The 15,969-nt window shown below is 38.7% G+C and overlaps 1 protein-coding gene across 1 annotated transcript in view; it reads left to right on the top strand.

Annotated features, from left to right (window-relative positions):
- CACHD1 (cache domain containing 1) overlaps nt 1-15,969 on the top strand; it is a 206,392-nt gene that overhangs the window by 80,615 nt on the left and 109,808 nt on the right. Inside the window, exon 2 of the mRNA XM_032303323.1 lies at nt 3,817-3,879. Coding sequence (XP_032159214.1) covers nt 3,817-3,879 — 63 coding nt within the window. The remainder of the gene's footprint in view (nt 1-3,816; nt 3,880-15,969) is intronic.

The raw sequence follows: 15,969 nt of genomic DNA, 5'->3' as shown, positions 1-15,969 counted from the left end.
GGTTTCAGATCTTTGCCCTGCCTGCCCCATAGGGTGGCTGTGGGGATCAAATGTGATCATTTATGAGAGATTGTAAACTATAAAAGTACTAAGCCTAAGTCTTGGAGAGCTGGGCTTAGCAGGCCCTGCATTTTAAGCTAGACGGTTACTGTCCATCTACCTAGAGTGTAGTAGAAACTCGCTCTCTACCTTGAGATCTTGTGCATACAGACAAGCCTGAACTTTTGACCTTGAACCAGACATGACTGACTGACCTGTTGAGTTGTGAGTTACTCGTCTAGATTCTACCAGCCGCTAATACCTTTCCTTGTGTGAGGAAGGTGAGGGGCAAAAATTATTTGCTCTGGTGATAGCCCCAAACTATGACCCTTGCAAGTGATTTCACTATGTGGGGTGGTTAGAGGGCTGCAAAAAGTAGGTAGCCGGGCGTCTGGGTGGCTCAGTCGTTAGGCGTCTGCCTTCGGCTCAAGTCGTGATCCCAGGGGTTCCCTGCTCTGCAATAAGCCTGCTTCTCCCTCTCCTACTCCCTCAGCTTGTGTTCCCTCTCCCACTGTGTCTCTGTCAAATAGATAAAACATTTTTTTCTTAAAGTAGGTAGCCTGCAGAGTCAGTACTGTCTGTATCCAAAACTTTAAAAATTTTCTTTTATCCACCCCCATTTATTAAGTGCAGAGAATATAAAAATTCTTATAGGCCACAAAAAGATCTGCATGAAAGAATGAGCAATCATTTTTAATAATTGTTAAGATAATAGACGAATAAAACAGGGGTTGAAACACAGCCTTGTGAACACCTCGCAACATAGATTCTGTATTACTAGAGAGGAATTCACTTACTATTTTAACATCCCACCCCCAGGTGTGATAGTAAGTTTGGCCCTTGGTGGGTGTTGACTTGAGCAAGGTGGATCAGATGTGTTTCCCAGGGCTGTTTCGTGCGTTATTCCATCAGGCACCTTCCAGGATAGATCAGATATTGTATCAACTGGATGACAATTGTCAGAAATGCAGTAAGAAATTGACCACACTCATCAAGATCTGGAGACACTACATGAATTATGTTAATTTTTAGTCAGTGTTCTCATGGTACTGAGCAAGTTTTGAAGATCACATTGTATAAAAAATATGGTCTGGGAAGCAGATGGGAGTGACCTAGGTTCCAAAAACGTTAAAATCTATTAAGCTAAGATGTTCACCAGAAAACTGTGAACTTCAAGTTACAGGAATGGAGGTCGTACAGGTTGCTAATCCCTTTTTCAAAATGGGATCTGTTGGGGCATCTGGGTGGCTCAGTGGGTTAAGCCTCTGCCTTTGGCTCAGGTCATGATCTCAGGGTCCTGGGATCGAGCCCTGCATCCGGCTGTCTGTTCAGCAGGGAGCCTGCCCCCCCACCCCCCGCCTCTCTGCCTGCTTGTGATATTTGTCTGCCAAATAAATAAATAAAGTCTAAAAAAAAGGAGGGGGGATCTGTCTTAGGATTCAGAATCCTGGTACCCCTTAATAAAAACACACTGCCAGTGAGGTCTTGTGCAGAATCCAATAATCAGATGCATTAAATAATATATCTGCATCAGAACTAACGAACATGCACATTAAGTGGTTTAATAAAGGCTAGAAGTACACATCAGTTGGAGTTAGGATTTACAGCCTAATAAATTCAGATCATGTCCTATTTTGGTAGCAAATGTCTTAGGTGAAATTTGGATTTTTAGAGCCTTTTGAATTTTGGAGAGAAAAGTAAGGGACAGTTGATCTTCATTATGTTTGGGTATTAGCTCCTAACAGAAGTTTGTTTTTTTTGTTGTTGTTGTTTTGTTTTTATTTATTTATTTTTTCTTAGATTTTATTTATTTGACAGAAACACAGTGAAAGAGGGAACACAAGCAGAGGGAGTGGCAGAGAGAGAAGCAGGCTTCCCGCTAAGCCGGGAGCCCGATGTGGGGCTCCATCCCAGGACCCCAGGATCATGACCTGAGGTGAAGGCAGAGGCTTAACGACTGAGCCACCCAGGTGCCCCGTTGTTTTGTTTTTAAATATGTGTCAGGCAGCTGTGTGGCAAATTCTCATGAGACAATAGAGTTAGGAGCACCGGGTCTGGGTTCCAATTCCAGCCTCGCCAAGTGATGCTGGCTAAGATCCTTAACTTCCCAGGGTAGTAGTTTTTCATCTTTGGAGCTGCAGTGATTTCCATATAAAGATGGACTAGGATATGTGCACAAAGGTACAGTATGTGCGTGGCGTGAGCCACTCAACAGATCTGCTTGCTTTCTCTGCTGTGTGGTGGAGATAATAGTGCATGTCACGAAGGTGTTTTAGGAGACATTTAAAAGAAAAACAAAACATGCTGAGAATAATGTCTGCCCATAGTAAGCATTCATTACACAGCAGCCAGTATCCTTGGCTTTAGCACTATTACTAGAAATATGGACTTTTCCTGTCAGAGTCATTTTTCTTTAAAGATTTATTTGAGGGGGGAGGGGCAGAGGGAGAGGGATAAAGAACCTTAAGCAGGCTCTGCTCTGAGTACACAGCCCAGCCAGAAGCAGGACTCAAGATCACGACCTGAGCTGAGTGGAAACTGAGAGTCAGCCCATTAACTGACTACGCCACCCAGGCACCCCTCAGCAGAGTCCTTTTTAGGAAGGAAAGGGAAAATTAACATCTGTTGGATGAATGAGTGGTGTCTTGTAAAATTATGATAATTCGTAATTAGAATTTTCCAGACTGTAATTCCATCCCATTCTGTCACAGTCCTTCCCTCCTTCCCCACCCTCCTCCCTAGCATCTTATCTTTCCCCTTTTGCCCAGCACTTGGTAAACTTGGCACTTGCCTTCCTCACCACAACCATGCAGGTGTGCTAGGCTATCCTGGAAGCTGTCCCAGATGCTGACAAGCCCTTGGCAGTGGGATAGAAAGGAAAAAGGGAAGTTTTGGCTGACATCTCCAGTCTGACTCCTTACTCATCTGGAGAATTCCAGTGATATCTTTAAACTTCTAGGGTAAATGAGGGGGACGCTGCTCTTCTTTTGTGTCTCTAACAGATACCTATCTTGGATCCTAATTTCTTTAGTATGTTATATATTAATCTCTTGTGACTGCTCAGGAATGGTTAGGGTTTGGTAAAGTCATAAGTCTGCAGGCATGTTTTAAATGCAGGCAATGTATGGAGGGGGTAGTTACCAGCTAGCGGAGAGCAGTGGAAGAATGTGTATGCTTGTGTGTCATAGTTTGGACGAATGTCTTGGCACGGCTGTCCCATTTCCTGACATGTAAGAACTGGATCTTAAGGCCGCACATATTTGGCAAGCCCTATTATGTTACCCTCCCGAGGGAGTGCTTGGGTAATGAAGGTGATAGATAATATTGGGTAGGTACTGGTGGGACCAGGGACACGAGAGAATAAGGAAAGAATCCCTTTTAAAGACCTTTATTGCATTAGATTTTAGTGTCTGTAAACAATTACAGCATTCAGGGAGTGCAGGATTTAAATGAGAAACACAACTTTGTCAGATTATACCACTTGGATAAAATGGCATGGGCTCCGGAAATCTATAATTAAATGTATTTTTGAAAATGAAAAATACAGTGGAACATCTGGTTTATTTCACTGCAGAAGTGCCTGGTATTTGCTTATATAAGTGTGATTGACTTTGGCTGATACATGGATTTCTCGGTGTAAAGTAACAGAATTTTAATAAAATTCTTTTCTGATTGATTCTGTTTGTGTTGTAAACAAATTATTCACACACACAATATTCATTGGAAAATGGCTGTCTTGAGAAAATCTAATGTTTGTTCATTTTCTTTTTGCTCCAGCGGATATTCAACTCCTTTGTTTACACGGAGAAGATCTCAAATGGAGAAAGTGAAGTACAGCAGGTAAGAGGTTACTTAGTACTTGACCTTCTCTTTGTCCTGCTTTTGGATACAGCTGCGTTATCCTTTGCAGGCCTTCTCTACGTGAGGTTTCCTGTTGCTCTATAGGGTTCATCTGTGTTGTAGGCACAACGGTGACAACCTCAGACTTAAAGTTCTTGTAGGCTGTTGAAATAATGGTTCTGTGGATATTTTTTGCTATTTGTGTTACACTTTGGAAGTATGATTTAATTCCTTTTTGTTGTTTTGAAAATTCCTGAACTGACCCCAATTTTAAAATATTAGAAATTATTTCATCTGATACTGGCAAGAAGTGCCCAGGCTTTGGAATCAGACCATCCCAGGTCAGATTCTTGGTTTTTTCACTTTTTCCATGACCCCCAGTAAGCAAGTCAGCCTTTTGGATCTGTTGTTTCAGGGCCTTAAGTAAGGTGAATACAGTATGTCCTTTATGAGATAGTGAGAGTTAAATGAAGTAATGTCAAGATGGTTGAGAACAAATAGCATCCTTTGTGTGGAAGATTCTGGCATAGAAGCAGCTCAGTGGATATTGGCTTCTTTTGTTCTTTAATTTTTCTTTTCTCCTGTATTCTTCATTTGCTTCGTGGTCCTTCTGTCTCCTTTCAGTACTGTGTGGGGTTGAAAAGTTCTGAGGCCAGATGCTATTTACTTTATTTATAGCTGCCTTCAAATGGACTGCTTCCTAAATTAAAACATAGTGTTGGTGAACTTGGTCATAAATAATTGATCTGTGCTTAAAAAGAAGGGTGGTAAAGAGGATTCTGGGTTTTAATTTCAACGAATCCACCAACTTCATTACACTGTGTGACCGTCAACTGGTAACTTGAAGCAAAGTTGGAAACTTAAGTAAAAAACAGAACCAAGCTAAAAACCAGAGTGTAACAGAGTGCTTCCACAGAAAAAAAAAGATAACAGTGGTAAAACACACAATAACTCCAGTTCCCTGAGATGGTGCCTTTACTTTATTCCTGGAAAACAGCTTGACTTGATCTGAACTTCAGAAGTGCTACACAAGAGGGAAAAGCTTTCCAAGTGTCATTAGAGTGAAGTTATTGATGGGATAGTTATTTATTTATAATAAATTACCGTGGTTTAATTTTGGAGTTCAGCATTTCCTGTGTGTAGACCTTAAAATGTTTTATTGGTTTCTGGAGGTTAAATTTAAAGGATGTAAGCACTTACGTATGTACTCTTTTTCTTAGCTTCAGGTATTTTTTAAAAAACTAATGACTTCACATTACAGTGAATATGATGTAGTTTGCTGCATCAAGTCTTTATCTTAATAATTCCTGTCTTTTGTTTATTCCAGCAAACTGAGAAGTACTTTTAAGGTCATGAAATTTAGAAGGGTTTTTATGGGAGGGAAGATTTCTACACAAAGTGTGTTGGAGGAAACTTTTTGGGAGACCAAAGGCCACTTGATAACATTTTAAAGAAACTGACCCAGGGAGATCAGCTTTGTTGCTCTCCTTGAAGTAACAGATACAAGTTCTTCTTCAGCTGTCTTCAGATGTGAAACTTATTTTGTTTTCTCAGACTGATACCATTGCTTTATTTAACAAGATGTGCACAAGTTTGGAAGCCTTTAATAATTTGTTAAAATTATAGCAACTGATTGCAGACATATGGAACGCTGGTGCTTATCACATTGATATTTTTTTTTCCTTGAAATAACCTTGAAGGAAAAATATCCTTATTACAGATAAGCAAACTGAAGCTCCAAGAGATAAAATAAGTTACCTGTAGTCTCATGACTGTTACGTTAGCTACTTTTCAAAAGAAGTTGGACACCAAGTTTATATGTGTGTGTGTGTGTGTGTGTGTGTAAGGGTTCATTTTTAAAATTTGTATATTCAATTCAAAACAGCAGCCTCTGCTAAGCTTTTTTTTGATCATTCAAATGAATTCTCACCCAGTTCTGTGCCCCACCCCCCATCTGATGGTTAAAAAATTCCCTTACATTGACCCAGAATGTACTTTGAACCTTCCTTCAATCTCTCCAGTCTGCCCTTTGGAAGAACCCTGAACAAATTGATCTTATGCCTCTTTTGCATCCAGTATGTGGAGATAATTATCATGTCATCATTATTATAAGAACCCTCATAACTGCTTATAAGATTCATTTGATAAGTCAAAATAGGCTAGTTATTGAAGGTGGAATATTGACCCCTATACTCCATTTTAGCTCAGTCTTTAGTGGACCACTTTATGTTTTGGTATATTTTGTAGGATCTGCAATCCTGATTTGATTTTTCTGTCCATCATTCCTCCATTGGGATAATGAGAACTAGAGCCTCGTGGATTCTTACCCTCCCACCTTACTAATCAAATCTTATTGAGAGTTGGATCTGACTTGTGCATACTGTGTATAAGTTGGCAGTAAATCTAGTGCGTTGTTAATATCTTCTGCTTAGGGGAGCAAAGTAATTAAAACTAATAAACATTTTGTGATTCTTGACTCTTACTACAAAACTCTCTATGGTATAGACTTTGCTTTGCTTTTTCTAATTATTTCTTTTAAATTAACCTTCTGAGTGTGGCTCTAAATGCCTAACAATGTGTTTTAAATCTTTAATTAGTTCAGTATCTGTAGTTTTGCTGCCAAAAATCTGTGGCAACAGCCTCAGGAAATAAAATCCCATGCACACATTCTTACGCGGGGCATTTCCCATAGACTCCATTTTTTAAAAAAAACTTTGAGAAATGAAGTTGTATGAGCACATAAAGCCATTATATGAAATTGAACCAGAATCAAGAAAAATGAATTTTTGATTCAGTGCCCCAAAGAAAGCCAAACATTGTCCATAAAACACAAAGCAATGAAGAAGAAACAAAAGGAGAAAGAGCCTCTTGGAGCACTTAATTGAATCACTAAAGAAACCAGAGGCACCTTGGACATGTGTTAAGAGTTTGGTCTAACTTTTTCACAAATGCTCTAGTAATTATTTAGGTTAATCATTTATTTAATGAGATAGCAAATCTGTTTTCATCATGTACTATTTCATAAATTATTGATGGCAGTGGCTGATTTTAGAATTCTTCAGAATTCTTTTGGAATAGGCCATTAGGGTAAGAGCAACACCTGTGTGTGCAGTGTACCTGACCTTGGGCCAAGTACTTCTTTCTTAATCCTTTTTTTCTCTCTTCAGGATCCTATCCTTCAGCGTGTAAACGTGCTATTCTTCCGTCTTAAGCACAAACAAACCCTTGACCCTGCTTCCCTCTCCATGTACTGCCTCATTTTTTTTCTTTCCCTTTGAAGCACAAACCGTCACAAGGTATCCATACTCCTTTGGTCCAGTTCTCGCATTCTCTCCGAAACTTTCTCCAGCCCTACAAGTCCTACAGAACCGCTCTCTCCAAGGTCACCTGTGATGCCCACAGTTGCTAAATCCAGGGTCCTCATTGTACTCGATTAACATCAGTATGAAGAGGTTTGATCCTTTCTGTTGTGTTGATAAACTTACCTGGCTTGAGCCTGCAGGACCCCACACTTGACTCCTTGCTGTTTCTTGGCATATTCCTGCATTTTAGGGCTTTGCACTGGTGCTGTTGAGATGTTCGTCCCCAAGGACCTTCACCTGCTCCAAGTCTTTCCTCAGAAGTCACTTGCTGAAAGAGGTGTATTTTAAAATGCAGCCCACCCTGCCTGCCAGAGTCCTGATTTTTCCTTTACATTGATCTACTACCTCCACACCTACCCCCCTGTTACTTATCACTTTGTGATTCTAGGGTATTTGCTTTATAAAACTGGTTTGGAAACATTTCCTTGTCCTTGACTTTTGAAAAGAGTATAGCGTTGGTGGTATCCTTCCACTGATGTTTGGTTGAATGCCGTCTGGACTTGGAGCATGCTTTGTGGGCAGGTTTTTGATCATCAGTTTCTTTAATAGCTATAGGTCTTTGGGTTTTGTGGGTGGGGTTGAGGGGGGAGGTACAGTTTTTTTCCTTAGATTTTCTGTCTTGTATCCATTTCAGTAAGAGGATTTTTTTCAAGAGATTTGTCCTTTTCATCTAAGTTGTCAAATTTATTGGCATAGAAGTGTTTATAATATTTTGTTATCCTTTTAATAACTGTAGGCTAAAAGAAGAACATAAAAATCAGTAAAACAAAATATTGGTTCTTTGGGGGGGGAATATCTTGAATGGATAAATTAGACTGACAGAGAATGAGAGAGAACAAATGGCAAAGTAAATTGGTGGTGATGACCAAGTTTTTATAACTTGGCCTCATTAATTTTCTCCACTTTCTGTTTCACAGATTTAAGCTCTTTTTTATTTCTTTCCTTGTGTTGTAGGTTAGGTTTGGTCTTCTGCTTCTTAAATTGGAATTTTAGGTCATTGATTTTTTTTTTTTTAACACCTTTCTGTTTTTCAGATAGTCATTTAACACTATAAACTGTCGGCTGCGCACTGCTTTTATCATCCCACAAAATTTGAGATCATGGTTTTCTTATAGTTCAGTTTTTGAAATATTTTCTAATTTGTTTTTTGACCCAAGGATTACTTTATAGTGTGTGTAGTCCGATTTCCAAAATATTTGGGGTTTTCTTAGCTATTGTTACTAACTTCTAATTTAATTTCACTGTGGTCAAAGAACGTATTCTGTGATTTCAGTCTTTTTTAATTTGTGGAAACATGGGTTTTATGGCCCTGCATATGATTTACCTTGATGAATATACCATGTAAACTTGAATGTGTATTCTGTAGTTGCTGACTGTTAGGTTCTTCATATACCCATTAGATTAAGCAAGTTGATAATTCAGATTATTTGTTTGGGGGCTGATTTTTATTTTGTCTAATTCTGTCATTGCTAAGAGGATTGTTAATATCTGTATTGTTGGAGTTGTGCATTTTTTCCCTTTAATTCTCCTCATTTTTGCCTCCTATAGTTTGAGGTTTCATTATTGGGCTGGTATGCATTTAAAATTGTTTGGTCTTTCTGAGGAGTTGTTTTCGACATTATAAAATGTTCTTTATGTCTGGTTACAGTGGTCTTTACTTGAAGTTTAAGCTGATACTAATATTGCCACTCCAGCCCTTCTATGCTTACTATTTGCACTAGGTCTTTTTATAAGCATTTACTTTCTGTGTCTCCCTTGGTAACAGTGTATCTTTTGTAGACCAAATAGAGTTGAGGCTTTTTTAACTGACAGTTTTGGTCTTTAATTGGGAGTATTTACTTTGATTGTTGGATTTGGGTCAACTATTTTCATTTTCCCCTCTTTTAGTTCCTCCCCCACCACCTCCTTTTGAATTTTTGATTTTTTTTTTTGAATTTCATATTAATCTGTCTTAGCTTTTTAAACTTGTATTTCTTTGCTTATTTTTAGGTTTATGCTCTACACACCCTCTACAGTATACACCCTTAGCTTATTACAGTCTATTTGGAGCTTAATATTCTATCACTTCATAGAAAATCTAGAACCCTCATAACCTTGTAGGTCCATTTACCACTACTGTCCTTCATACTAGAGTTCTACCTATTGTAAAATGCACAAGAGAATATTAAACTTTTCTTGAAATTGTCCTATGAATTCAGTAAGTTAATTAAAAGAAAAATGAATGTTGGATACTTACCATTCCCAATAAGCTTCATTTTTTTCCCTGAAGATAATCAACTGATAGTTTAAAAACCTCTTTAAAGATATTTTGGTGACAGAGTCTCTTTCTCATTATTCTTGTGCTCAGAAAAGATCTCTATTTGCCTTTACTCTTAAGATATTTTTGCTTGAGACTGAATTCTAGACTGATTTTTTTTTTAAATCCTTAAAGCATAAATGATGTTCCACTGTGTAGTGGAGTTCACTTCTGATGAGAAGGCCATAAAAGTTGTCACTGTCTTTAATATCGTTGCCCACCCCCCCCCCCCCCGGATTCTGTCACAGTTTTTCCCTCTATCTTTGGTTTTCAGCAATTTGACTATAATTGTCTAGACATATCAGTCTTTGTATTTATCCTCCCTGGTGTGTGTTGAGCTTTCTGAATCTATAAATATTTGGTCTTTATCAGATCTGGGGGCTTTTTGATCATTACTTGCTCAGATATTTTTCTGCTTTGTTCTCTTTTCTCCTGCTGGGACTTTGATTCCCTATATGCTACATCTTTTGATATTTTATAAGTTCCTGAGATAATGCCACCGCCTCCTTTTAAAAATTATTTTCCCCTCTGACCTCCTGATTAGATCATTTTTATTGATCTATCTTTAAGTTTACTCCTAATGTCTCAACCTGCTGTTGAACTCCACAGTTAGACTTTTTTAAACTTCAGTATCCTATTTTTAAACTCCAGGATTTCCATTTGTTTCTTTCTATAGAGCATTTTTCTAAGATGTTCTTTTCAGTTATTGCAAGCATGTTTTCCTTTGTATCCTTGAGCATAGTTATGATAGGGGCTTTAGAATTGTGTGTGTGGGTTCTGTCATCTGCATATATTTGAACTTGATTTTTGTTGATTCTTTACTCTCAAAAATTGGTCACACTTTGGCTTTTATTCTTCTGTCAAAAAATAGGGATTGTACTCTGGAGACTGAAAAGCTTTGGGTTCTATTATATTCCTGTGAGGAGAGTTGATTGTTGTAGCAGGCATTTAGGCTGTAGGATGCAAACTGCTAGTTTGCTCCTTCCTTCCATAGATTTAGTTAGTTAGTTAGTTAGTTAGTTAGTTAGAGAGAGAGAGAGACATATAGCGAGAGAGGGAACACAAGCAGGGGGAGTGGGAGAGGAAGAAGCAGGCTTCCTGCTGAGCAGGGAGCCTGATGTGGGGGGAATCCCAGGACTCTGGGATCATGACCTGAGCTGAAGGCAAATATTTAATGACTGAGCCCCCCAGGTGCCTCTGCTAGTCTGTTTCTTGTGTTTCAAAACACTCTAGCATTTAAAATACATTCTGGTAGAAGTCTGTAGTTTTTCCTCAATTATTTTTGTGAATTATTACTTGATACTGACGCTTCTTCCTGCAAGATTTAAAATTTGATGTTTTATTTCACCAGTTCCATTCATTGGAGTACAGCAAGGGAGAAGCATATTGGTTTTATACAAACCTAATGCTTGCTAATACTCCAAATTATTCTCGTACCTATATAAATTCAAGTCCCCAGTCATGAGAAATTTGGAGCAGGTCAAAGCAATGGATTAGAATCCATCTAAAAAGAAGTATCTAGATCATGCATGAAATTCCATCCCTTTACTCGTAGAAGAAAAATACTTCGTAACAGAACAAACACAAAATAGTTATTTCTTCAAAGATACTCTGAATAGAGGTAGTCAGTCTTAGAGAGATGATACTTTATATGCTAAAATGTAAGTAATCGGTTCTAAGTAGTGTGGTGTTTCAGAAATTTAGAGTTGGGACCTCTGAGACCTTGGGTATAAGGCCAGAAAGGTTAGGAAACTACTCCTTGGGACAGGGGTTGCTTGCGATGGAGAACTAAACAGCTTTGTCTTTTGATATGGAAAACTTGAGCTCCAAGCACTTTCTGTCATTTACATCTATTTGATTTTTGGCATGATACTTAACCTCTCAATGTCTGCATCCATTTTATTTATAAAATGGGTGTGACGGTCTGTGTTGCAAGATTGCTCCAAAAGTTACACGGCAGGCACAGACTAGACATTTTTGTATTTTGTGTTCTGCTTTCAGAATACAATAGAGTGGTAGAGAATGCATGTAAGAGTAGAGGGGTGAGAAGATTGCCATTCTTAGTGTGTTATTTAATCCTCTTAGGTAAGGCCTGTAAGAAGAGAGCTGTAAATTTTAGAGAACTTCCAGGAGAGAACAATCACAGAAAGACCCTGGAAGGGACTAGTGGGAGCTTTAAGTAGAAGCTATGCTAGTTGAGAAATGAGAGACTAGACATGGGATTTATGTCAGCTTTGCATGTGTATTACTTCTGTATTTCTACTACCAGAAACTCTTCACTGTAAGAAAACCTGGTTCTGTTGTTGAGTTGTGCACTGCACCACAGGGAGAAAGGGACAATGGTAGACAAGAGGAGGCGTGGAAGCGCTGAGCGCTCGGGAATCCTGTCTTTTAATCCTGGCTCCCTGTGCCCAGTACTGCGTAGGCATTTAGTGAATATTTGTTGAAAAAAGTATCTAGAGATACTCTGCACCTCAATACTCATATTTCCAGAATGTGGATTTATTTTGGGTTGCCCTGCCAAGCATAATCTAGTGTGGTAGTAGCCTGAAGGCTCTCATTTTGTTTATAATTACCTAGTTAAGTATGTTCAAGGCTCAGACTTGTCCAGAGTAGAGGAATCTGGAGGTGGTGTAGATGGATTCCATTCTTTGCCTCTAACCTTTCCTCCACCTGTCCCCGGGGATTTATTTAAGCTGAGCCCTGGTTTAGTTCACCCACTTACCGAAATCTACACGTGGCTCTGTGTTTATTGTAAGTGTTCATGAAATTTTTGTTGAATGAGTGAACAAAAGGCACTGAATTTGTAGGAAGGTAAAAGAAATGTTGAAAGCTAGTAAAGCCACCCAGATGGAGAATTTTGTAATGAATCAGCCAAAGCTCAGAGCAAACAGATGATTGTTCTCTCAAACCAGAGTCCTGGCAAATTGAGCTCGTTGTTTAGGTTTCCTTGATTGGAAATGAATCTGAGTCTGTTTCAGGTCTTAACTGTTCTTGGTCTGACTTTCCAAGAGAGAAATTCATTTTTATCTTAGAAACCCTTTTCCTGGCCTACTTATGCCTTGTTCCATAAAATGGGATGGTGGTCTCTCATTTTGGAAAAATAGTGCAAAAGAGAATGTGTTAGTTGTAATATTTATGTGGCTCTTTCTTAGTGTATCCATGTGTATTTTCTATTTTATCCTCTTCATGACATCATAAAAAGTGCAGGTGTCCTTATCCCATTTTCCATATGAGAAAACTGTATCAGAGTGATCATTATAAATGGTAAAGTGGCAAAGACAGAATTTTCCTAGTTTTGTGTTTTCTTCATTGTATTGGTTGTGATAGTGATTGGCATTATTTATTGACTATCTATGATTAAGTACTGTCATTAAGTCTTATATGGCCTGTGTCATTAAATCTTACATGATCCCATCCCCCCCCCTTTACATCCTTCAGACTTGCCTCACTGTCCCTTCTCAGTGAGGTCCTCCTGGGCCACTCATTTATAAAAAAATCTTTGTAATTGCTCCCGTCTTTACTCCTTACCCCGATATCTGTTTTATTTATCTCCTTATAATTTATCACTGAGGGTGTATATATGCATTTATTTTTGTTTGTTTAATATATTTCCTTTGGGTGGGGTGGTTGTTGAATATCTTTCCTAGTAGAACCTGAGCTCTATGAGGGTAGAACTAATTGATTCCTTGATGTGCCCTCAGTACCATGAAGAAGTCTCTACATGTAGTATATGGTACGTATTTAGTAAATATTTGCATGAATTCATAATCCCCAGAACCAGCTCTGTAAGGTTAACTGACAAAGGAAAATTATGCACAGGGAAATAAGTATTTTGTCCAGGCTCACCTAAAAGGTTAGAGAACTGGGTTGAGTTCAGGTGAATTTAGATGTAGAGCCTCCATGACTATTTCCAAACTTGGGTTTCTTAGGTATGAGGGAGGTATAGAAGAGGTCGTTGTAGAATGTAAGGATGAAGTTCTCACTTTTTTCTCTCCCTTTCTTTCTCTAACAGTTCACCTTACTTGTTTAATATATTAGAGTTTATCATGGTTTTACTTTTTTGAAGTGGTCACTTTATAGAAGAGCTACAATTACAGTACCTCATTCTGCTTTTCAAAAAAAAAATTACGCAAGATTGAATTTGGATTTGTTTTAAAGGAAATGCAAAAATACTGTGAGGAAGTACTCCTTAAAGTAGGGGAAAGGGAGAGGTAAGAAAATATTAAATGTTCTGGGGTGCCTGAGTGGCTTAGTGGGTTAAGCCTTTGCCTTCAGCTCAGGTCATGATCTCAGGGTCCTGGGATTGGGCCCTGCATTGGGCTCTCTGCTCAGCGGGGAGCCACTTGCCCTCCTCTCTGCCTGCCTCTCTGCCTGCTTGTGATCTCTCTCTCTCTGTCAAATAAATAAAGAAAATATTAAATGTTCTTAGAGCAGAAAAAAAACTTGTGGTAGGTCCTCTAGAGGTAGGTCCTCTAAAAATAAAGTTCTTAGTGCAGGAACCATGTCAGAATAATGCTGTAGTGCTTTCTAGATCCTGGGATGGAATGGATAAACTAGAATGTGATCTCTTAGAAGGGAGATTCTGAGCATACCTCTGGTAAGGGATCAGCAGTTGATGAGTTCAGCAAACATTTGTTGAGGACTTACCATATACTTGGCATTGTAGGAAGAGAAACTAAAAGCTCATCCCAAGGGCATAGTTAAGTCACAGGAGACATGTGTTCATATATTTGGTGTATCTTGCTAATCTCTTGCAGGTGGATGCCCTAATGGGCGGAAATGCCCTCTTGAGGAAATACTGACTGCATTTATGAGACCAAACAGTGGTCCGAGTAGACTATCAATCCCATCCAGTGTGGCGGTACTTCCAGTGCAAATTACGTATTTTTTCTAGAATTCTATTAGATGAGGGATGGTTGCGAGAACTGTTATGTACCTAGACATTGTTGCATTTAGGCAAAGATTATTTACTTGACATGCGAGTTTGTGTTCTTTTAACAAATGCTGCTTACTGTGAATTATCTCATTGAATTTATACCGCAAACCTGAGATACAGATATAGTTCCTCTTCCCGTTTTCGATTTGAGGAAATGGCGACTCAGCTATTAAGTAATTCCTCCAAATCATTCTTGAATTAGATAATATGACCAAGACTTTATTCAGTGTGGTCTGATATTGCTTTTTATACTTTGTCCACTGCCGGTTTTCTATAGGTCTCCAATTTTTTAAAAAGGAATGTGTGGTTTATTCTTTCTTGAGAGTATTACACATCAACCAAAGTAAGAAAGGAATATGTCTAAACATTTTAAGTACTATGATAAATACTTAGCTGCTAAACAAGGAAAAGACTGACTTCAAATGCTCAGTTGACACGGGTGAAACACTGAATGGGGTGCCTTCTGGACTGTTAGTGACAAGCCTTTTAACTCTAATAAATCACAAGGATGTAACTTGAGCCTTATGAGGAAGAGCATTATATTACTAATGGATCTTCCTGTAGGAACAGAAACAATATATAAAAGTAAATGAAATCCTTGACTCCTTTTTTCTTTTTCACAATTCATCATTATTCCTTTATGAACATAACCCTGGGACAGTTATTATGTGTGCCATTATGGAATTTCTATTGGGCTTTTGGCTTTTTTTGTCGTTGCCCTTTGTAAATGAGTACCCCCAGATGAGAATTTCTAGCTAATGGAGTAAGTAAAAGACTGCAGCTGTTGGGTTAGTACTCAGGGTTAAAGTCTGAGTGCGCTTCCTTTCTGTGGCACGTGAGTAGAACTTGGTGGACTCTTTGGCATCCGTAGTGAGGAACTGTGGTTGGTGGAGCTGTTGTTAGTAGTTTTCCTGGAGAATGTAGCAAACCTTTTTTGGGGGATGGGGGGCACTACCTCTCAGAACTGGTTTCTCTCCCAGGATGAAGCTCTGACAATAATCTGAGATACGGAATATTGTCATTATTACTGATTAATGATCTGGAACTGCTCACCCAGCTTCTTGGGGGAGGGGGAGGGGAAGCAAGATGGCTACCTATCTCACTATTTAATAAGCAGCAGTTTGGAATTTGAACTATTTATCTTGTTTATATTTTAAGGAAAAGATATGCAGCATATGTTCCATATGCTTGTTTATATTTGGAAGTTAAAATACGGTTGTATGCATGCATGAAAGATTTAATTCCTGTCCCAGAGGCTGGCTGATTTGAGGCGTATGTGTATCGTATGTTAGCCAATGTATGTGCCTTGTGTCGAGATAAGTAGAGATAATTCTCACACACACCCCTCTCTCCTGTGTACTCACACATTTTATATAATGCATTTCTTCGAACACATGAAGATGCAGTACCTACTGTTTACAGATAGGAATTCTGTGCACATATTTACAGTACTTACGACCCAATGTTGATGTTTGCATTTGTATATGTGCTCC

The sequence above is a fragment of the Mustela erminea genome, chromosome 10 (assembly GCF_009829155.1).
Source record: "Mustela erminea isolate mMusErm1 chromosome 10, mMusErm1.Pri, whole genome shotgun sequence".
In the NCBI taxonomy this organism is placed as follows: domain Eukaryota; kingdom Metazoa; phylum Chordata; class Mammalia; order Carnivora; family Mustelidae; genus Mustela; species Mustela erminea.
Note: the sequence above shows the minus strand (reverse complement) of the source record. Positions and strands in the feature narration are given on the sequence as shown.